Source organism: Molossus molossus, unplaced genomic scaffold, assembly GCF_014108415.1.
Source record: "Molossus molossus isolate mMolMol1 unplaced genomic scaffold, mMolMol1.p scaffold_m16_p_2, whole genome shotgun sequence".
NCBI classification, from domain to species: Eukaryota; Metazoa; Chordata; class Mammalia; order Chiroptera; family Molossidae; genus Molossus; species Molossus molossus.
The window spans coordinates 141,604,191-141,626,885 of NW_023425355.1; the positions used below are offsets into that span (position 1 = coordinate 141,604,191).

At 41.3% G+C, this 22,695-nt stretch overlaps 1 protein-coding gene across 1 annotated transcript in view; it reads right to left on the reverse strand.

Annotated features, from left to right (window-relative positions):
* FRMPD4 (FERM and PDZ domain containing 4) overlaps positions 1–22,695 on the reverse strand; it is a 176,657-nt gene that overhangs the window by 83,894 nt on the left and 70,068 nt on the right. Inside the window, exons 2-3 of the mRNA XM_036271220.1 lie at positions 6,293–6,453; positions 1,444–1,546 (exon numbers count right to left, since the gene is read on the reverse strand). Of these exons, the coding sequence (XP_036127113.1) occupies positions 1,444–1,546; positions 6,293–6,453 (264 nt within the window). The remainder of the gene's footprint in view (positions 1–1,443; positions 1,547–6,292; positions 6,454–22,695) is intronic.

Here is a 22,695-nt window from a genome sequence, read left to right on the forward strand (position 1 = left end):
CCAGCCCACCAGGCTCAGAGCCTGCCTGGGTGAGGTATGTTCCTGCTGACAGGCATATGCATCTCAAGAGCAAAGTGGTTCCAAATAGTAACAGTGCAGCTCCCTCCCAGGGCTCAAAGTATAAAGTCCCTCCAGATTCTTGTATTCCTAGTCCATAGGAAGATTGGAGGTGTTCCCGGGTCTCACTCCCAAAGCAGGGTGACTCACTGTTCAGGAACTGAAGAGTTTTGCAGGATTCAGGCCTTTCCATGCTAAAACTGGGATGATTGGTCATCCTATAAGTCAGGTTCCTCTGTTTCTATTTCTCTATCTTCTTATCCTTCTCCCAGTTCTTCCAAGGATGCAGGATCACCCAGTGCTTCTATGTGAAGCTGAGGCTGGACTAGGCTGGGGAAATGGACTACCTCCAGAAATACTCAGAAATATTCCACTTAATGCCTGTCCCAAACCACAGATGTACTCTTGGTTATAAGAGAGCAGAAATGATAGAAAAACCCTTTGCCAGTTTACAGTGTTCTGATGGCCTGGCTGGTGTGGCTCAGTGGTTGAGTGTCAACCCATGCACCAGGAGGTCACCGGTTCGATTCCCAGTCAGGGCACATGCCCAGGTTGTGGGCCTGATCCCCAGTGGGGGGCATGTAGTTGATGTTCTCTCTCATCAGTGTTTCTCTCTCTCCCTCTCCCTTCCTCTCTCTAAAATCAATAAAAATTTTTTTTAAGTGTTCTGATGAGTGCATCCTTTAATATAATAGGCAAAATTTTGTTTGGAAAATGTCAAAAGACTCCTTTTGCCCTAAATGCACTAAGCAAGTATAAATCTAGTAGGCTTCTAAAGAGATTTTTGAGCAACATTTTAACATCACATAAAATATATTTTATGGTGCCTATAAGAATATCACATAATTATTTACGTCTACAATAAAATGAAACCAATCACCAAGCACAGTTTTTAACTGTCTTAGTTTTGACCTAATTATCCTTTTGCCTGCAGTTGATGACTTTAAAATTCACTCATGAATTACTCGGTCAAGTGTGAAAAATCAGTGAATTGTATATTTTTGTTTCCATGGGATTATGTATATAAAATTACTCATCATTTAAACTGAATTCAGATATTGCATTCTGATCTCCTTGATGATGGAATATCAGTGTGTTAGTAATCTTGGAAGGAAAAAGAAACAATGCAACCTTTGGAGTGACAGAAATAGGGGTCAAAACCAATTTCAGCTAAATTGCACCCTGAATGTTAACACAGAGTGAGCGCTTAGGTGTTTTGTGTTCACCAACCATGCGTCTCTTTATGTTAGAGGTCAGCATCACCAGCCTTTTCAAGGTGAATGTATTTCTGCCCTAAACTGCCCCCCAGGGAACCCTTCCTCTGCCCTGTGAGCCCTCAGCTGTGTCTTCTCAGCAGGACAGAGAACAGGAGATTGAGTCACCCACCTGACCAGGTCGATGACCCGCTCCCTCGGTGCAGCGCTGACTGGCTCATCATTAATCATGACGATCTGATCCCCCGGGATCAGCTTGCCTTCCGAGGGGCCACCTGGAGACAAATGAGAGTGAAGTGCGGGTGAGAAGACCATTGCTAATCAACCTATCAGTAGCCTCCTCTTCCGATCATGATGCATTGGGAACAATATCAGCAAAAAAACAAAACGAAACAAAACAAAACAAAACAAACAACAACAAAAACCCCACCCCACCTGGGTGTTCTATACATCTGTCCTTCTCAACTTTGGCTGCACATTAGAAAGAACAGAAGATCTCTGGACAAGCCCGAGGCCCAGACTACACTCTGGCCAATTAAAACAGTCTTTAGAGATGGGATTCAGGTGTCAACATTTCTTGTAAACCTTCCAGGCATGGTTGAGACTCAGCGGCTCAGCAGCGCTTCTAACAGTTTAACGGGCAGAGTCACCCGGGACCTATTAGCCTGCAGATTGATTCAGTAGGTGCACAGGAGTGTGGGGCGAGATAATGCATTTCTCACAAGCTTCCAGGGGCTGTGTATGCTACTGGTCCACTGACCAAACTTTTTCATTTCGAGGCCCCTAGAAGACAGTATTTCCAACAGGTAGCCAATCAGTTGTGTTGATGCCCTGCAGCCTCAGCTGCAGTAACCTGGGCACACCTGTGGTGGAAAAACGTTGCATTTACTTACCCATTACAACTTGGAGCCCACACACTGTGGGAAATCGGAAGGCAGCCCATGGGAGGGTGTTAGGAAGGACTTATAGGACTCGACCTGCATTATGTGCTTTGTGCTTTGGGGGAGGGTTCAAGAAAGTGGGGGATTGCTCTCAGGATGTCGGGTAACTCTATCTGAGCATCTTAAGAATTCTTGTCTGAAAGGTGGGGGGAAGGGAGCAGGGCTAAAGCTAGGACTGATTCAGGGAGCAGCAGTCACTCGTATCAATGGGGAGATGAGGCTGTTTGGTCATTTTTGTGGTGTGGACTGTGACTTAGATGTTTGTGTCTGTGTTTGGATGTTTGTGTCTGTGCTTGGATATTTGTGTCTGTGCTTATGTGTGATCATGGAGGACTCTTTTGTGTTAGTCCTGGTCCATCCCAGTCACAGAGTGGCCTTGTTGGATGTTGCTGTTTGGTGAAATAGTTCATGGTGAACAGGAGAGCACCCAGGCCCAGTTGCGAGAGCTTGCCAGCTTCTGAGGCTGGGCTGCTTTTCTCTCTTCCAGTTGCTTTTGCAAGGAGGAGGTAGGGAACTAGTACATGTTGAGCACTTATTATGCCCCAGGCAGTGGGCTTAATGCTTTGCCTAGTAACCTCACGGACTGCTCTAATCGCTTCCACATAAGGAGATATCTGAGGCTTATGCAGTTAAATAATTGGCTGTAAGGGTGGAACTTGTCTGTGGACTCTTTTCCAAGTTCAGAGTGGCCAACATCTCTTTTGAACTCACTCCTATAACTCCTATAAGGGTCCTGGTCACTGCCAGGACCCTTGACTCAGAAAGTTGAAGCCATAGCTGCTGTATGAAACACATCTGTATGAAATAACACCTATAAGCAAATACTCCAATTATCTGGAATATCCTCACACTTTTAATGTCATTACTTCCCATATAACCATATGCTGCTAAAATTTTACCTTTATTTCCTGGGGTCTGCCACAGGGTAATAGGAACAGCAGAAACATGCTGCAGATGTGATCACTATTACTTTACTTAGTAACTGAAGTGAACACTTCACACTCAGAACATGGAACTCCAAGCAATTCAGTTGTTCTCCACCCATCCAGACACTTGGTGTATGTGTCACTCAAGCTGGGGGATAAACTATGTCCTTTCTGCCCTAGCCAGTTTGCTCAGCGGTTAGAGCATTGGCCTGCGGACCAGAGAGTCCTGGGTTTGGTTACCGCTAAGGGCACATACCTTAGTTGCAGTTTGTCCCTGGCCCCTGTTGGGGTCGTGTGGGTGGCAGCCAGTCGATGTTTCTCTCTCTCTTTCTCCCTCTCTCCCTCCTGATCTATCGGAAGATAAATGCAAAAATGTCCTCGGGTGAGGATAAAAAAAACAAAACCCCAAAAAACTATGTCTTTTTGGGGGAGTAAGTGAGGGGGTGACTTTAACATGTCCCCACGTCATTGATGGAAAATATTCATTTTCAGCTGTGGGAGCGGACAGTCAGCATTCACACACACAAGGAATTCTGAAAATCACATGAGAGATGTTTTCTTACTGTTGGATGATATGCAGGCAAACAAATGGTTAAAAATCAAATGCTGGTTAAGTACAGAAAGGTTTTCAGAATCATTGTTTCAAGGATAGATGTTAATTACTCTAATGAGAAAAGCACTCTCGGATGAATAGGACATCCTCTTACATTTGACCTCTTAATCAAATGGGAATATTCCTGCTTAATCAAGTGACTTGAATCAAAAATCCTGGAAGAAGCATCATATGGTTCCTTCCAAAATATTAAGTAGTGGCACACATCAGAGAATTGTCACCTGCCCTCTAGTCCACAGGCTGGGGCTGCCTGGGATAGAAAATCTGGTCACGCCGCTGCAATGATTTGGGACTTCAGGGGAGTCCGTGTTATGATAGATACAGTTGATTTGACCAGCATTTTCACTCATAGAAATGACTGGAAACAGTACTCTTTGACCTCTAATTTCACTTTGTTCTAGTCTTCTCAAAATTGTCTAACAGTAGGCGTTAGGATCTGAAGCTAAGAAGAGCTGAGGGCAAGGAAGGGTTGAAGGAGTAGCAAGGTAATATGAGAAATTGAAAACCAAGACTTGAAATCTCCAGTCAGCTCCTGGGAGGACACACACTTGAAAGAATCTTATAACCAGAGATGTTAAGATATCCCATTACTACAAAACAGCCTGCCAAGTGTCATCCCATTTAGGAGAAAATATGGGTATACACACACATAGAATATGATACATAATATGCATGTCTGTAGGCACACAATTGTCTACTCCACACACGCTTTCTGTGTGTACAGGGATAATGCTCAACTCTCAGGAGGAGGAGCTCAGATGATTTATTTTTCTATGTTTTCTACTATACCATCTACTACATTGTATTTTTAATAAACCATGTGTGTTATTTTATCATAAAAAGCAACCGATCTTTTCTATATTGAGGATAAAATTCTCAATTGTGTCCAGCTCAGCAACCCCACACTGAGAAGTAAAGTATGATTTACAGCTAATGAAATCAACAGCTGGGCAGACAGAGTAAAAAGTGGTGAGGCAATGGTAAGAGTGAAAAGGAAACTTATTCTTCTCTGCGTGAGTCGAAAGTGGTTGATTTGCTGTGCTTGTCCTGGGGCGTATTATGTCAAGTAATAAAATATAAAAAGTTAAGTCAACCTAAAATATCTATACCAGCTCACTAGTTGCTTTCATTTCCCTTAACTGACAGATTGAGCTGGTCAAATATTTTAGGGTTTAATAGTAATAATAATCATGATGGAATAAGTATGTACCTGGTCCTCTTCTAATGTATTTCATTGTCTCCCTAGCCCTGTGAGGTAGATATTATTATGATCCTCATTATCCACATGATGTAGAGAAGTTACATTGAACTGAAATGTAGGGGAGTTCATATTCAAGCTAAAAAAATCTAATAAGGGGCAGAGGCAGGGATCAAATCCATCAAACCCAGGAGGTCTGATGCCAGAGTCTGTGCTCCTTACTACTGAACTCTGTTCCTTATTTGCAAAATCCCAGAAGCAGCATAGAATATAGTTAGCTTTGGTCTGAAGATAAATCCAATACAAGTCCATTAAAATAAGTACATAAGTATGCATAATTAAAACAAAAGAATAAAAAGAGCATTGTTTCTAAAAGGGCAAAGGCAGCCCACTACAGGTGACTGCAGGAAACTGTATCATTCTATTCAACTGTATTGATAGTGAAACACTTGTATACTCCAATGAGAACGACTGAGGCAAAGTTCATTAACTATTTAAGCACATTGTAGAATTTAAGAGATTTGCCATGCACAATATCAGTGCTTACTTTATGACAACCCCCATAAAAATCTCAGTAGGGTGTTCAATAATCATTTATTCTCATGCTTATGGGTCTTTAGGATGACCATAGATTGGCTGATCCAGGCCAGGCTAAACTGGGCACTTCTGTGTCGCACAGCTGTTAGGGAAGTACTTAGCTCTAGGCTGTAGGCAGGCTGCCCCAAGTGTTCATTTTGGGGCTCAGGCTGAAGGGGAGCAGCCACTTCAGGGAAATTCTTATGGCCATGGCAGAAACCACACAAACAAGCTGAAGCATGTTTCAGGCCCTTGTTTATGTCATCTTTGCTGATAGGTCATTGGCCAGTCAGTCACATGGTCTAGCTTTATAGTAATGGGGTAAGGAACTATCTGCTGCTTCTAGTGGGAAGGGAGGGGAGTGCATCTTTGTAAAATAATCCAACACCACCACTACAATAACTTAAATACCATTTCTTGCTTTTCTTCACTGAAGAGTTGGTCATGAGCTCACTGAAATACAGTCAAGTGTCTGCCTCTTATTATTTCTACTCTCACATTAAGAAGTAGGTCATTTTCATGGTTACAAAGGATGGATCAGTGGTTTCCTAAATCAAGCTATCTAATGAATTTAGCAGTCTAAACCTTGTTTCCCGAGCCATTTCTGTCCCTCTGGTGGTCTGACTCTATGCAGGTATTAGGAAAATTCAACTAGCCTTCATAGCCTGTACTGAAACAGGATGAAACTCAGGAAAATGAACAGTAGTCATTCTGGCACAGGAGTGACAGATGTCCCAGGGGACGGAGGAGTGGGAGTGGGTGCTTACCTGGCGTCACTGAGCGAACGACCACTGGCTTTTCACTTCCTGCCACGAAACCGAATCCCAGCACAGGGTCCCTCCTCATCTCCACCTTCCGTGGGGCTGGAGGGATGATTTGGCAGCTGTCTAACCGAGGGTCATCAAATGGGAGTGCCTGTGTCATGTGACTGTGGGAAAAGCACATACAAGAGAAACGGATCATCAATGTATGCTGGCAATGATCTGGGAATCTCATTCGCTCCCATTTCAAAACCTTCTATTATGCTTGGTAGAGAGTGTGAACAATGTGGGGAGATCCACAGTCATACTTCTTGTGGGGCCTCCTTGGTCCTTGAAAACTCTAGGCCTACTTTTGCTGTTCTTCCAACCTGAAGTCCTTGTCCTGCAGATATCTGTGTGGCTCAACCTCACCTCTCTCATGCTCAGATGTGACCTCCTTTAAGAGGACTATCCTGATCACACACTTTAAAATTGCAACCCTGACAAACCTCAGAGAGACAGGGGGTGGGGGAGTGGAAGAGATAAACCAAACAACTTACATGCATATGTGTACAACCAAAGGACACAAATATTAGTTTGGGGAAAGCAGGAGGGGGTGGAAGTATGAAGGAGGGGGTCAATGGGGAAAAAGAAGGGCATCTATAATACTGTCAACAATAAGAAAAATACAATAAAATGGCAACCCTGTTCCTCCATACTCAGATCTCTTTACCCTCTTCTACTTTTTTTTTCCCATAGCACCAATCACTTGTTAATGTGCTGGGCAGTATACTCATTTTTATTGTTTTGCTCTGTATACTAAAATGGAAGATTCATGCGATCAAGGGACTTTGTTTCCTTCAGTGATTGATCCCAGGCACCTAGAACAGTGGATTCTCAGTAAATAACTGAATTAAGACTTAGAGAAAAAGGTATTCTTTGTAGAAAACTATCAAGTTATAACTGATAAAGTGAGAAAGCACCTCAGTAACATGGTGTCTTGCTCCAATGACACTGAAGTGATGGGATTATTTTGGTGGCGATAGGTTATCCTGGTGTCGACTATATTCCCACTTTTCAAAGAAGTTGAGAAATTAACAGTTGCCATTTCTTTCCTATAGACTTTTCTTTCCTGGAGACATTTTCAAGTGATTTAAATGAATCATTTTGTTAACACATAAACTTCAGAAGTCTTATCAATAATCAAAACATGAAATGTGTCTAGCATTCATAAAGTTTCAAAATGCTTCCACAAATAATCTCATTTGATCCATAAAACCACCTTAAGACTGAGGGAGCATAGAAGGTAGTGTTATCTGCATTTCCCAGGAGGGAAACTGAGATAAAAATAGTGGTTTCTTGTCACTCAGAGCCCATGGCTGGTATGTCAGTGTCAGATGAAAATCCAACTCCTGTGACTCTTTGTTTTAAATTCTCACCCGAGGATATGTTTATTATTGGTTGAGAGAGAGAGAGAGAGAGAGAGAGAGAGAGAGAGAGAGAGAGAAACACTGATCAATTGTCTTCCACATGCACTCCAAATAGGAATTGAACCCACAGAGGAGTGCTAGATGGTCCCAGAACAAAGAATGGGATTAGGGACACTTCTCTTATGTTCCCATGACTCTTAATGAAGTCTTTGCTCATGCACATTATCCAAGGCAGATTTCTTTTGAGGGTAGAGTTTTTAGTTTGAATTCTAGAAATCTCCTTAGAGTAATGCAAGCCAAGATTATTTCAATGACATGGGCTTAATTCAATTATTTCCTCTCTCTAATCTTCTCTAATAAGTCAAAGCAGATCATTTTTAAATACCTTGAAAGATGCTACTCTAAATGCCATCTGGACAACATATTGTTCCAATGTAATAAAGAAAGACAGAGAAGGAGGATTCCTGTTGTCCTTCTGTGTAATTAATAAGAGTTAAGAAAAATCAATGAAAACCCGCCAGGATCTGTCCTTTAGGCATCTATCACTGACTAGGAAAATAAGTTTCAAATCCCTTTGAAACAGAAATGTCTTTTCGATTTAGCAGCTTGTGTTCTGGAATGCTAGGGAAAACAGAAGTGTTTGTAGAGAACTAATATGTTGGTTGCCACGTGCTGACACTAATCCATTACCTTATTTCATTTTCAGGACTCCCCTTTGATGGAGCCAGTTGACCCCCCCACCTCCTCTCTGCAAGTGACGAGAGAGGAAAAATAACTAGGCCAAGGTCATACTCTTCTCAGGTGTAAGCCAGATGCAATTCACACCACACCTTCTGATTCTAAGTGTTATGTGCTCAACCAGCTACATAATTTGCAAGAACAGTGCAAAATAAAAATGTGGGGACCCCTTGTGAAAACACAATTAGGAACTTGAAGAGAGCAGAAAGTGAAACCCAGCCCAGGGCCCGGTATGATTACATGGGTCACACGCCTATGAAGCTGGCCCTGGTAGTATGCTATCTTCAACATCCCACCACCATTCTAGAAATATTCAGGCTCAAAGGGGAGAGGCTGTCTTATGTGAAATTGAGGTGTTTGCCTGGACCCAGAGATTAGATATGCCTACCATGGTGGCACATATGCTTGGGATGCTCAGAGCTACACTGGGAAATCAGTCTCTCCTTTTATCCCCAGATGGAACAAAGAGAAAAAAAAGGAGGGGAAATCCATGTTTTGAGAGCCTGGCCCTGAGCTCTGAGTTTGCACTGTAATCCACAGAAGACACACTCTAAAAGAGCATAGAAGTGAAGTGATTTGCTAATGGTTACATGTGTTGAGGAACACAGAATTGAACACTGGTTGGCATAACTCTCAATTCTAAGTGTAGGGAGGGACTGGCGAGATGTTTTCCCCTGCTGTTGCCAGTTCTGTGAAAAGCTTCCTAGCTTTTCTGACGTTCCCAAGCTTTTCTGCACATTAGAATCACCTAGGAAGCATTGCAAAGTTCTAAAGCTCAAGATTCACCACAGACAAATCACATCAGAATATCTGAGGGTGGGAGCCAGGATCAATTTTTATAAAGATTCCCTGGGTGATTCCAAAGTGCAGCAAGATTTGGGGACCATTCACCTGCCCATGTAAGGGTGAGGTCCTGTACACCTTCTAGATAAAGAAAAGAGGACACAAGTGATGTCCCGATGACCTCCTCTAGCATCTGTTGGAAATGTAAGTTAAAATACTGAAAGAATGTAGCTTGATTATCCTCTTGCCACAACATAATAAATAGTCACCAATTCTTAATTTATCATTTATTCAATTATTATTATTTTACTAATACCTGACATTTATTAAACACTAATTCATGCTAAGCTTTTTTTTGGAAATGCTTTCCACATGTTAGTCATTTAATTCTCCAAAATAACTTCATAATGCATTCATTTAACTAACAAATATTTATTGAACGCCCACTGGATTCTCAGTTCTGGGGATACAATAGGAACGAAACCAGAATAATAAAACAAATCATTCACTCTAGTGTTCAGAGACAGGAAATAAACGAATAAATGAGTACAATTCATGGCATATCAGGTCATTATAAGCACTAAGGAAGAAAATAATGTGGAGAGAAAGGGAAGAGAGCTGCTGGGCAAGGACACTAGTGTGATATCAGGGGTCATGGAAATGCTTGGTGAGGATATGCCTAAGGGACAGCCCAGAGACCAGCCAGCGGCGGGGGGCGGGGGGAGGTTGGAGGCAGTGAAGGGAGTGGGAAAGAAGTGCTGGGGGCGATCACAGATCACACAGGCTCGTGGAAGGACTCAATGTATTGTTCTGAGTGAAATAGAAGCCTTTGGGAGGCTCTCGATGAACTAATGTGATAGCTGCTGTTCTGAAAACAGACAGGAGGGGGCACTCGCGGGAGAGCATTTGGGAACTACTGCATGAACCCTAACAAAATAGCACGGAGGCTTGGACCTGGGGGAGAATGGCAGAGATGGCAACAAATTGTTGTTTTTTTCACATATTTAGAGGCCACTCTGACAGAGCAGGGGTGGGGTTCCTACTCCGGAACCTTCTTCCAGCACCCACAGGACATCCGGTGAGGATGGATCTCTGAGCACTTGTCTAAGGCAAGTCCTGTGTCCTGATGTATCCAAATTACAGGAGACATTTTCTCTCCAAGGAGCTAATACTTTTTGGTTTGCATGAGACACACAAATACTCAGGTCTAGGTGAACCTGAGGTCTGAGATGGTAGTTCAGAGTGAGATGTGGAGCCAGACTCTGGATTGGAAACTGGGCCCCACCACTGCCTAGTGTGCCACCTGTACAAATTACTTCATCACTTCGTGCCTCAGTGTCTGCATAACGAAAACGGTGACAATAATAGTAACAATCTCATTAAGAGAGTTGTAACAATGACATGAATGAATAAATGTAAAGCACTTAGCCAAATATCTGGCATTAGCTGTTATTTTCGTCTCTTGGGGTCAATGAATAAAAAGGAATAGGTTTCAGACATCAAGAACTCATTCAATCTTGTTAAAATATGAAAACAAACTCAGTAATGTTTCAAATACCTACAGCCCAATTCTTTGGGAAATGCCTCACAAATGCCAGGTAAGCACTAAGACCTTCCATTTGAAAAGTCATATCAAATGCAATGACACAGCCCTGGCTCGTTTGGGTCAGGGGTAGAGTGTCGGCTCGTGGAACAATGAGTCGCAGGTTCGATTCTGACCAAAGGCATGTACCTCTGTTGCAGTTTGTCTGTGGCCCTGGTTGGGGTCATGCGGGAGCCAGCCAGTTGATGTGTTTCTCTCGCATCAATGTTTCTCTCTCTGTCTCTCTCTCTTTCTCTCTCTCTCTCTCCCTCCTTCCCATGCTATCTGAAGATAAATAGAAAGATATCTTGGGGTGATGATTAAAAAACAATGCAATGACACAGTAAACACAAATTTAAATTGATATACATGAGGCAATATGTACCCAAATACACAAGAAAAAAAAGAAGCAAGGATAAAATCTTTCTTGCCCAGCCAGTATGGCTCGGTGATTAAGCAATGATCCATGCACCAAGAGGTCATCGGTTCGATTTCCGGTCAGGGCACATGCCCAGTTTGTGGGCCTGATCCCCAGTGGGGGCCGTGCAGGAGGTGGCCAATCCATGTTCTCTCTCATCGATGTTTCTGTGTCTCTCTCCCTTCCTCTCTAAAAATCAATAAAGAATAAAATATTTTTAAAAAATATCCAGGCTCTCTTGAGAATGAATCACTGTTGGTAAGTTATCCTTGGTCATGTTTCTGGATCACCAAGTGAAAGTGATTCCAAGGCTGGAGAGTGAGCCCAGGTCATGGGGAAAAATGAGATGCACTAATTATATTGTAAGGGGCAGGACACTGGGGCAGAACCTTTCATCCCAGACACCGCCATCCTCTGGGTCAATAAAGAATCTGATGTTGCTCAAATAAGGTTTGAAACTCACAATCAAATGTTTATTTTGTGGCGTTGCTTGTTTGAGCATTTTCATTTGTTGATCATGGTTTTTTTTTACTCTTTTTTTATTTGCTTGCACTTTGAGGACAACCTTCCGATGGCATTATCATTTTCTTACTCAACAGGTTGCATTTTCAGAATAAATTATCTCAAAATAATCAACCTCTGTTTCTTTTCCAGGAAGAAGGAATCCATGCTAAACCGTTCCACCATGAAACATCATTTTGTTCTTTGTATTAAGGCAAGCACTTTCTGGCTCTCTCCTTGCAATATATATATATATATATATATATATATATATATATATATATATATTATATATGTATATATATATATATATGCAATATATTATATATATATTATATATATATAATAAAGATGCCTGAGTCTTTTATAATGAGCTGAAAGAGCAGCATTTTTTTAACCTGCTGAACATGCTTCAGTGAGTTCTGCTGCTGAGACTAGAAGAACACAACTGATGAGCTACACAAACCTCTGGCCCCAGCCGCTAAACTTCTCCAACAAACACACATAGATAGATGCAAGGAATTTACAACCTGAAAACACAGATTCATTGTAATGAAGAAATGTGTCCAGAAATTGAATGAGCAATCTTCTTGTTTCTGACAGATTCATTTGAAAAGCACTGATGGTAATCCTACTGCTTAACTTCCCATCACAGGAGGAAAGGGATTTCCTTGAACTCTTACAGCCTCTCTTTTGCAGCAGATATCAAGCATGGGAATATCCAATGTATCACCAGGAATCATTTTGACTAGTGTAAAACACCCTGTAAGAAAACCAAAGTAATTCCAGTCTTGTAGGCACTCATTAGAACCAGCAGCAGGTTCCTTTTTGGGAACATGTGTTGAGTGGAAAGATTCTGAAAGGAAGAACCAAACTTAGAAGCCATTATCGTTGGTGCTGAGTTAAATAATCTAGGAAGATGATGGCTGTTGAAACACTTGGGTAGTTAAGACAAGAATGAAAAGGAGTATAAATAAACCTGTGCTTCCAAGTGCCTAGTTCTGCTTGAGAAAGTCATTGTTGGTGTTACCTTTTAGACAGGCCAGCTATGATTGTATGAGAGAATCAAGCACCTATATATCTTATGTCGTCATCTTGAATTACTCTTCATTTGCTCACCAGGACATGGTTCGCCACTGGATACCACGCTTTACAGTGCCTTCCCACTGCCCACAGTACATATTTCTCTACCCTTGGTCTTGGCTAACATCTCATTGCCCAAAGCATGTCATCTGGCTGAGCCCAGATGTGAGAAGCAAATAACACTGTGTATTTGGGTGTGTGTTCTTGCTTCTCTGTCACCACACTGAGGAGACCATCTCAAGATAGGTGCTTCCCCTTCAGCTTGAGCTCCAGAGTAGACACATGAAATGAAGACCAGAGCAGACACCTCAGCAAGGAACCCAGTGTAGCAGAGAGACCCCCACCCCAGCCTCAATCAGCCACCTGAATGGGGAGTAATAAATGATGATTGCTTTACAACACTGAATGTTGGGAATGTTTGTTATGCACCAAAAGCTCACTCATACAATCTGTAAACCATGCTATTAAGATTATTTTAAAACCCTGAAATTGCACATCCCTACAGGATTATCTCCAACAACACTTTTTCCAACAATCTTTGTGACTACATATGTTACACTGGACAAATACCAGACACTTCTAAAGGAAACATTTCCCCTCATTATCCCTGTTAACGTGGCAGCCACAGGAACCCCATGGTCATTCTTCACAACTTTCTCACATCCCAGACTACACTGGGGTGGGGGTGGTTCCCAACACAGGGGTCAATAATTCATAAGCCCTATTGTGGTCTGTAAGGGAGCCTATTAAAAAAAAAAAAAGCTCTGAACAAAACTGCTAATTTAGGCAAACCAGAGTTCCCCAGAACAAGAAAGTAAGTAGGAAGGAAAAAGAGCAGAAGCGTGGATTGTTCAAGTTGATAGGTTACAACTGAGAGATGTCATGAGGCAGATTTGACCCCGTAATAGATTTCCAGCAAGTCAAAATTATGATGATGTGTGTGACAAAATAACATACTGAAACATTTGTTTTCATTGTTTTCACTGAGATTTTCCTGTCGCAGGTATACCAAGGTAGGGACGTCTTTGGCAATCCTTGCCTCAGGGAGATTTATTTATTGGGGCCCTGAGCAAGACCTGACTGTAGGTAACCCTCTTTCCTGACTTTTGTTTCCTGAAAGCCTGTGCAACTATGCTGAGGGGGCAATGACAGGGATCTCCATGAGGTGTCAGCAAGTTCAGGAGAGAAAGCTTGGTGGTATGTGTAGTGAGGAACCAAGACCCCATAGGTTAAATTCACAGAAATGACAGTCAGTGAACTTCAGGGCAACACACAGGCTTGGACTAGGGCACCTTAAGAGAAGATAACATGGACTGAAGACCACAAAGGCCTGCTCGAATTTCTGCTCTGCAGAACTTTTGAATATTCAGCATGGTTGTATTTGAACTGCCCATCCAAAGGGCTATAACGTGATGATAGTCACACATGAGGTTAGGGATAAGATTTTTTTTTTTTTAATCCTCACCCGAGGACATTTTTCCAGTTTTTGTTCAGATAGAGTGGGAGGGAGAGAGAGAGGGGGGAGGGAGAGAGGGGGGCGAGAGAGAGAGAGAGAGAGAGAGAGAGAGAGAGAGAGAGAGAGAGAACCATCAATGTGAAAGGGACACATCGAGTGACTGCCACCACCACGACCAACCAGGTCCGGGGACAAACTGCAACCGAGGTAAATGCCCTTGGTGGGAACTGAACCCGGGTCTCTCTGGATCATAGGCCGACGTTCCAACCGCTGAGCCAAACTGGCCAGGGCAGGGATAAGATTTATATGCACTGTGTGAGAAAACACAAACTATGAGCAAACAGAATCTTTGAGGGAAAGGAGAAAGGGGAGTTGGAAGAGAAGTGACTAAGTTTGGAGAGAAACCATAGTGTAGAGTAACATCACATAGGAGAGCCAGGAAATCCTGCTAATAAGGGTTCTAAAGTAGAGCTACCTCCACTTCCCAGGAGGCCCAGAGGCTCGGCCTCTCTACAGTTCCATTCTCATGTGTCCATGTTATTCCATTTCTCTTATGATATAGAATTTTTAAAAATTATTTTTTATTGATTTTTTAGAGAGCGAGGAAGGGAGAGGCAGAGTGAGATAGAAACATCGATGTGAGAAAGAAATATTGATTGGCTGCCTCCTGCACACCCCAAGTGGGCATGAAGCCCACAACCCAGACATGTGACCTGACTGGGAATCGAACTGGGACCTCTTGGTGCATGGGTTGATGCTCAATCCACTGAGCCACACTGGCCGGGTATAATATAGAAATTTTTATACTCAACTCCCATTTTGGCTTTAGCAAATCCGGGTAAGCTTCAGTCCTTTGGCATCTAAAGAGCCTAACCAAATCCTGCCACTGGAGATGAGTTAGATTGAATAGAAACATAAATAACTGCACATCATATGTTTCCAGCTCACATAACATAGTGAGTCTCTTGCTTTTTGTGTTCATGATAGTCATATTGTAGGTTCAGAAGAACTTGAATTTCAGAAATCATTTCCACAGGCCACTGTCAGTCAATTCCAAAAACACGTCAGGGGCATTTATTTTTTTATTTTTTTTATTTTTTTTATTTTTTTATCCTCACCGGAGGATATTTTTCCATTTTTTTGTACAGATAGAGTGGGAGGGAGAGAGAGGAAGAGAGAGAGAGAGAGAGAGAGAAACATCGACGTGAAGGGACACATCGAGTGGCTGCCACCCGCACGACCAACCAAGGCCGGGGACAAACTGCAACCGAAGTACGTGCCCTTAGCGGGAACTGAACCCGGGTCTCTCCGGACCGCAGGCCGACGCTCTAACCGCTGAGCCAAACTGGCCAGGGCATGTCAGGGGCATTTAAACATTTAGTACTGCTTAGTAAAGCTTGCAAACTTACATAGTACTTGGAAAGCCAAGAAAATCCACAATGCTTACACTTAGAAATCACAAAATGTTTGGAGGGATCTTGTTGGAGAATTTTAGGAATGTTTGAAATAAATAGAGCTTCTCCTTAATGGGTAGAGTAAATATGAACATTTCAGGTCCCTTCAAATTAATGTATACATTTAATGCTATCCAATAAAAACATTTCAACAGTCCTTTAAAAAGAATTCAATAATGAGAATTCTTTTTTTAAATCCTCACATGAGGATATTTTTTCATTTATTTTCAGACAGGGTGGGTGGGGGGAGAGAGAGAGAGAGAAAGAAAAACATGGATGTGAGAGAGACACATCAACTGGTTGCCTCCCGCACTACCCAATCAGTTCCAGGGACCGAACCACAACTGAGGTACATGCCCTTGACTGAAATCGAACCCGAATCTCTTTGGTCCGTGGACTGATGCTCTAACCACTGAGAAAACTGGCCAGGGCTCATAATGAGAATTCTTAATTTTATATAATAATATAAAAGAATACTCCAAACAACAAAAACCACTCTGGTTAGCTAGCCCTACAAAGGACCAGAACCTATTATAAAATAACAGTCCTTATGATACTGTGATAATGGCACAAATATAGGACAGTATAAAAAGATAGCATAGCAGCTTTAACCAGAACTAAACAAGGGTTTCAGGGTCAATTTAGAGATGTCTGCCCAAGAATTCAATGTAAGCTATGGCACCAAAGAACCACAAGTGCTCTAGGGTGTCACACATATGGCTGCTTTTGAAAAGAAACCATTAAATTATACTAGAATGGTTATAAAAATCTTTCATCCTACACAGGGGTTGTTGGCTACCCAGGGACAATGAACTAAAAGAGCTGTCTCTTCAGAGTAAAGGAGATATAATAATAAATGGAAAAGTATCTAATTTTTAAAAAAGAAACTTGGATGATGGCAGGAATAAGGGAAACAGATGTTTGGAAATGATTCTACCATTATGCGTTTGTTTTATCAAAATTATGCAAATATGTATCTATAAAAACAGCAGCCTTTGAAAACTTGGGAACGAATTTTTCCAACCTGTTTTCTAATCTTCCAAATGCAGCATTTTTGTGGATTGTGACTCATTTGTTGAATATAATAAATGCAACATCTTCCATTTGGTTTGTGAGAACAGTTGAGGGACATTAAGGGATATGGAAACTTTCCACATGAATTTCAGCAAAATGCCTTGTGTAGATGGAACCGAAGAAGAGTATTCCATGATCTAGTGAGCAAGTTGGTAGAACACTTTGTCCATTTACTTCTTCATGTTTCTGTGGTTCCTTTTTTTCTCCCATGACAATGATTAAAACCAAGTAGAGAAATAAGCTGAATTTGTAAATTTTATTCAATACAGTGGAAAACCAAGATGCTTGAAAATAAATAGGCATCCTCCATCACTTTGCTGTCATTTAAAATATTAAATAATTTTAATACAGCAGCAATAGCCACATGTTTACAAGAGATTAAAATGTATAGTTCATCTTCATCTCATTTTAACATGTCATTATAACATCTTTCTTTAAAATTTTTTTTCCTCTTTATTGATTTTAGAGAGAGGATGGGAGAGGGAGAGAGAAATAGAAATATCAATGACAGAGAACATCGATTGGCTGCCTCCTGCATGCCCCCCACTGGGGATTGGGCCCACAACCTGGGCATGTGCCCTGTCTGGGAATCAAACCAGTGATCTCTTGGGCATGGGTCAACGGTCAACCACTGAGCCACACCGGCCGGGCTAACATCTTACTTACATATGCCTTATACTCCCCATAATATATTCTTTACAGTAGTGTATTTATATATAAATTATGAATAAGTTAATATAAAACAGGAATATGTGTTAAAAACATTTTAACAATAGGAGTACAAAAAGAAAAACTGTAGAGATTGCTGTTGTGTATAATCCAGGGGATCTTTGACTTATGGTGTGAGCCCAAAAGGTGAACTATATACTGAAATCTGATGGACAGAATCATTGATATTACAAAGCTCATCATAGCTCTTAAAAAGTCCAGCTGTCACATTCATAAATATTCAGTGGCATTTTAAAAAATCTAAAAATGAAGTTAGTGTCAGTGCTGCCCAAGATATCCCACAATGGCATATTGATTATTGTGAATTAAAGTTACTTAAGAAACTGTCCTTGCAAGAAGAAAACCCTGATGTCTATGTTGCCCTAAAAGCATAGATAAATCTCCCATGTGATGGGTGCCCTCCTGCTTCTGAGGGCTGAGAGACAACCTTGTCAGAAGAGTTCAAAGAACCCAGAGTGGAAAGCTTTGATAATAAACATGCCTTGTAAAGCCTTTACTCATTTACTACTGAAGCACAAACTTTGTGTAGATTCCTCATTAACAAATACCCAAACCAAGCTTAGTTTCCTTTCTAGTGAGCACTAACTTTCTGTCTTGTCAATTTCTCCAACAAACATCGTTTCTTTGTCTAAAAAGTATGAAAATTTCCTGATTCAATCATTTCTTTGAGCTTCATTTAAAAAAAACAAAAACAAACTCTTTATAGATCTTAGAGAGAGAGGAAGGGAGAGGGAGATCAAAACATCAAAGTGAGAGAAAAACATCCATCAGCCACCTCCCGCACGCCCCCTACTGGGGATTGAGCCCACAACCAGGGCATGAGCCCTGACCGGGAATAGAACCAGGACCTCCTCTCAGTCCATGGGACCCGCTCAGTCCATTAAGCCACACTGGTTGAGCTGAGCCTTATTTTTTTATCTGAGCATCATATAACACTTGCCTCATTTGCATGAATTAAATTATTTTTCCTCCTGTTAATATAGTTTTGTGTCAATTTCATTATTAGTCCAGCTGTAAGAATAAAAAAGGTGAGGGGGCCTTCTCCCCCTCCCCAATAGTGGTAAGGGCTCACTTTGATGACTAAGAACTTCTGATAGAAGTTAAAAGGGGCTGGTAAGAAAATCAGAATTAAAGTGTGGGCTAACAGTTCAGTTTTAATTAAGACCTGGTACTCCCTTAATCTTTGCTGCATTAAAATAATTATTCTTAGCCCCTACGTAGAGAATTTAGTTTTCTTAGATATCAAACTATATTACTGCCCAAGATTACACATTTTCTCTGTTTGGTTTTTTGCTTGTGTTTTAAGCCCAGTACATGTGAACTGCACCTTACTACCCCAGCCCTATATATGTGCCTGGCTCCTGTTCTGCCCGCTCTGTGGCCTGAAAGAGTTGCTCCTATGGGTGGCATCACATTGGCTCCTTGCCCTCTGGCTTCCACTGAATTCAACCAATAGGAGATGCTGGCAGGAGCAAGTTGGGTAAGAAGGAGAGTATTCCTCCTGCCCCCTCCTTGCTTTGATGAAGTTCTGGAGTGACTTGATCCACTCTGATGACTGTCCCTGTCATGTCAGCCCTCCTTGCATGGTTCCAGAACTCATGATGCTCCATGCTCCTTGAGGCTTAGCTATGCTAAGAGGTCCCTTCTGCTGCCAGTCCCTTGGTTCCTCAATGGGACTTGTGGGTTTCCTTATCTGTGCTGGCATGTGTCCGTTTACTGCTAGGCCTCTGAGTCATGTAACATGCCTCTTTCTTCCATGAAGCAATCTTGTAACAGACTCTGCAAAAACCCTACTCATGAAACAAACCTTGCCCATTGGATGACACTGAGGAGGGGTAAACTTTTCCTGGTTGCCAGTGAAAAATGTAATTCTAGCTTTTTAAAAAAATATGTTTTTATTCATTTTTTGAGAGAGAGAGGAAGGGAGAGAGAGATAGAAACATTGATGTGAGAAACATTGATTGGCTGCCTACTGCATGCCCCCTACTAGTGATGAAGCCTGCAACCCAGGCATGTACCCTCACAGGAAATCAAACCAGGACCTCTTAGTCTATAGGGTGATGCTCAATCCACTGAGCCATATCGGTCGGGCTAATTCTAGCTTCTTTTCTGATTCTTAGCTAATAATAATAAATATTTCTGCATTGAGAGCAGCACTGAGATGAATTATTCAACTAATATTTATTTATATCAATCATACTTACACTTATACCAATGGTTCTTAAAAAACAAACAAACAACAAAACCCCCCAAACAATTACCTATTAAATAAACATTACTTTTTTTTATTTTTATTTTTCCTCACCCGAGGACATTTTTTTTTGCATTTATCTTCAGATAGAAAGGAGGGAGAGAGGAAGGAAGACAGAGAGAGAAACATTCATGTGAGAGAGACACATCGAGTGGTTGTCACCCACACGACCCCAACTGGGGCCAGGGACAAACTGCAACCGAGGTATGTGCCCCTAGTGGGGACAGAATCTGGGCCTCTCTGGTCCGCGGGCCAAACCGGCCATGGCAAACATTTCTTTCTTAACAAAACACATTTCCCACAGATAAATCTTTAAGTACAATGAAGACTTTGGGTTCATATACTGACCACTGTCAAATCCATTTCTATCTGCCCAATTCAAATGAAATGCTATCTCTTTTTAGCTTAACTGAGGTATTCTCTCTGTGTCTCCCTGCCAACATGTTCTTAGTAAATTTTTTTGTTTGGTCAACATTATCCACATAGCAAATGTAACAGACATGCAGTATAATCTGCAAGAGAGGGAACATCACTGACTATGAGAACTAGATGAGACCTTGCCTAATGCTTTTATGTTTTAGAAGAATTGACTGCTCATTTGAAGATTTTGTCTACCATTTTCTTGCAGGTTGGCAGAAATTAATTTTTAAAATTCAGGCAAAACCAGTCTCTTTTGTCATTGATGTTGGATCAAATTTATCCACCATTTACTCAACAACTATTTAATAGAAGCTTTCTAGGTGCCTGGCTATGATTCAGACTGGCAAGCTTATATCCTAGTGCAGGCATCAGCAAATTAGAGCCCATGGGCCAAATATAACCTCCACCTGCTTTTGTAAATAAAGTTTTATTGGAACACAGTCATATCCACCTAGTTATGCATTGCAGCTGCTTTCATACTACAGCAGCAGAGTTCAGTAGTTGTGACAGAGACTGTCTGGGCCCCAGAGCCTAAAATTTTCACTCTCTGGTCCTTTACAAGAAAATAGAATTGCCAAACATTCTTCTAGAAGAACTGAGACAATAAAAATAAAATAAACATAAACTTTAACACATATTATCAGAGGCTGATAACACAGCAGGATTGAGAATAAAGAGATAAGTTACCTTTGAGATCTGAATGAAGTGAGGGATTGAGCTGTTAGTGTATTCATGGGGAAAACCTTCCAGGCAGGGGGAACAGATGTCTAATGGCCTTGAGAGAACAGTCTCCAGGCTACTGTTTTACTCATGCATTCATTTCTTTATTCAAGAAAGTATTAGTGAGTGCCAATTGACTGTTAAGTTCTCCTTGATTCCACGCCCTCAAAGAAATTCCTTGCCTTCAAAGAAATCAAATTCAGTAGGAGAAGCCAGAGATATAAACATCTAAATGTGATCAATTGCTAGAGGCAAGTGTGATGGAAGGATACACCCCATACTCTGGGGCTGCAATCCAGGGAGATGGTCATCTAACCCGAGGGAGTTAAATAGGGGCCAGGAAAGACTTCGCCGAGTAGATGTGCAAGAAACGAGTCTAGAGATGTGAGTTGGTAACTACATGTGGATCAGGAAGGGATCAGGAACGGAATTACATTCCAATCTAAGGGAACAGCAAGCAAAGTCAAAGATGCATAAAAAAAATGCTGTCTGGGACAACTGTAAGTATTGCCTGTTGGGTAATAGAGGAGAGAGAGCAGTATGGAGGAGAAATGAGGTGAGGGAGAACTACAAGTCCTGTTAGAATGCTGTGCAATATCAGCCATACACTCTTTATGTGAGCAGGAACACATGCTTTCTGGAGAGGCTCTAAGATCTATCATTTGATTAGGATCTGGTATACAATGGGTTGAGGAAATAAAAATCCTGAAATTCTCTTCACATTCTAGGAGAACTTGAAAGTAGACTATTAGAAAATAAGGTTAACAGAGTTCTTAAATGTTAACTTGAATGCATAAATTATTAAATTTATTTATGAATCAGAATATTTTTCATTTTGAGGATTAATTCAAAGGAACAGAATTAAAACAGAACCCAGACTGACACATTTTTCCAGTCATGCTTTCAGCTTTAGCAAATGAGATGCAATAAATCAAGGATCTATGAGGGCTTGTATAAATTACTGTCCAAAATAGGTTCCATTAATTCATGATCAAATTTATCCTTCAAGGATTCAGTGCTATTTGTCAATACCACTACTGAAAACCATTTGAACAATTAGTCTATGATCAATGGCAAGTTCATCTACCCAGAGAGATTTTTGTCATCGTTAGAGACGATGAATTTAGCGCCTGCAAAATGCTTATTGACTGTGCCTTGTGAATCTAATTGTAGGATCTAAAAGGGCAAACTGTTTGTGTTTCCCTAAAGCTGCAAAATCCCTACAGCTAGGTTGGTAATCAATTATAATAATTGAGTTTAGTTCAAGGTGTTTAAGAGATGATTTTTCTGCTAATGATACTCCAAAGTGTCAGAGGCAATAATAATCAGGTCACATTCTTGGGTTGATTGAGATGCTGAGCAGAGCTGGTAACTTTCGATCTCACCTCACACCATCAACCCCAGATATGCATTACTTGCCAGGAACACTGTCTTCAATTAAGATTTATCGGGGATTAAAAATTAAAAGATGGGAAATATAGGCAAGTAGCCACACAATAAATGTTCAGAATCATATGCTCTGTTTGGCAATAATCAGTATAAACAGTGTGATATCTGGATGAGTATAAGTTAGTATGAAATGAACTGGAGAGGAGGCTATAGAATACTTCAAACACCACTACAAAAATCTACTCCTGGAGAACATATTGGTACAAGCACATTAGAAAAAAAATTAGCAGTAACTCTGACTTGTAAGCTATCAGGTAGGACTCAGGCAGGGATCTTCAGATCAAGGTCCTTCTGTGACACTTGGTGGGCAGTCCTGTGGTTTCAAGGATGCACTTCAGCTAG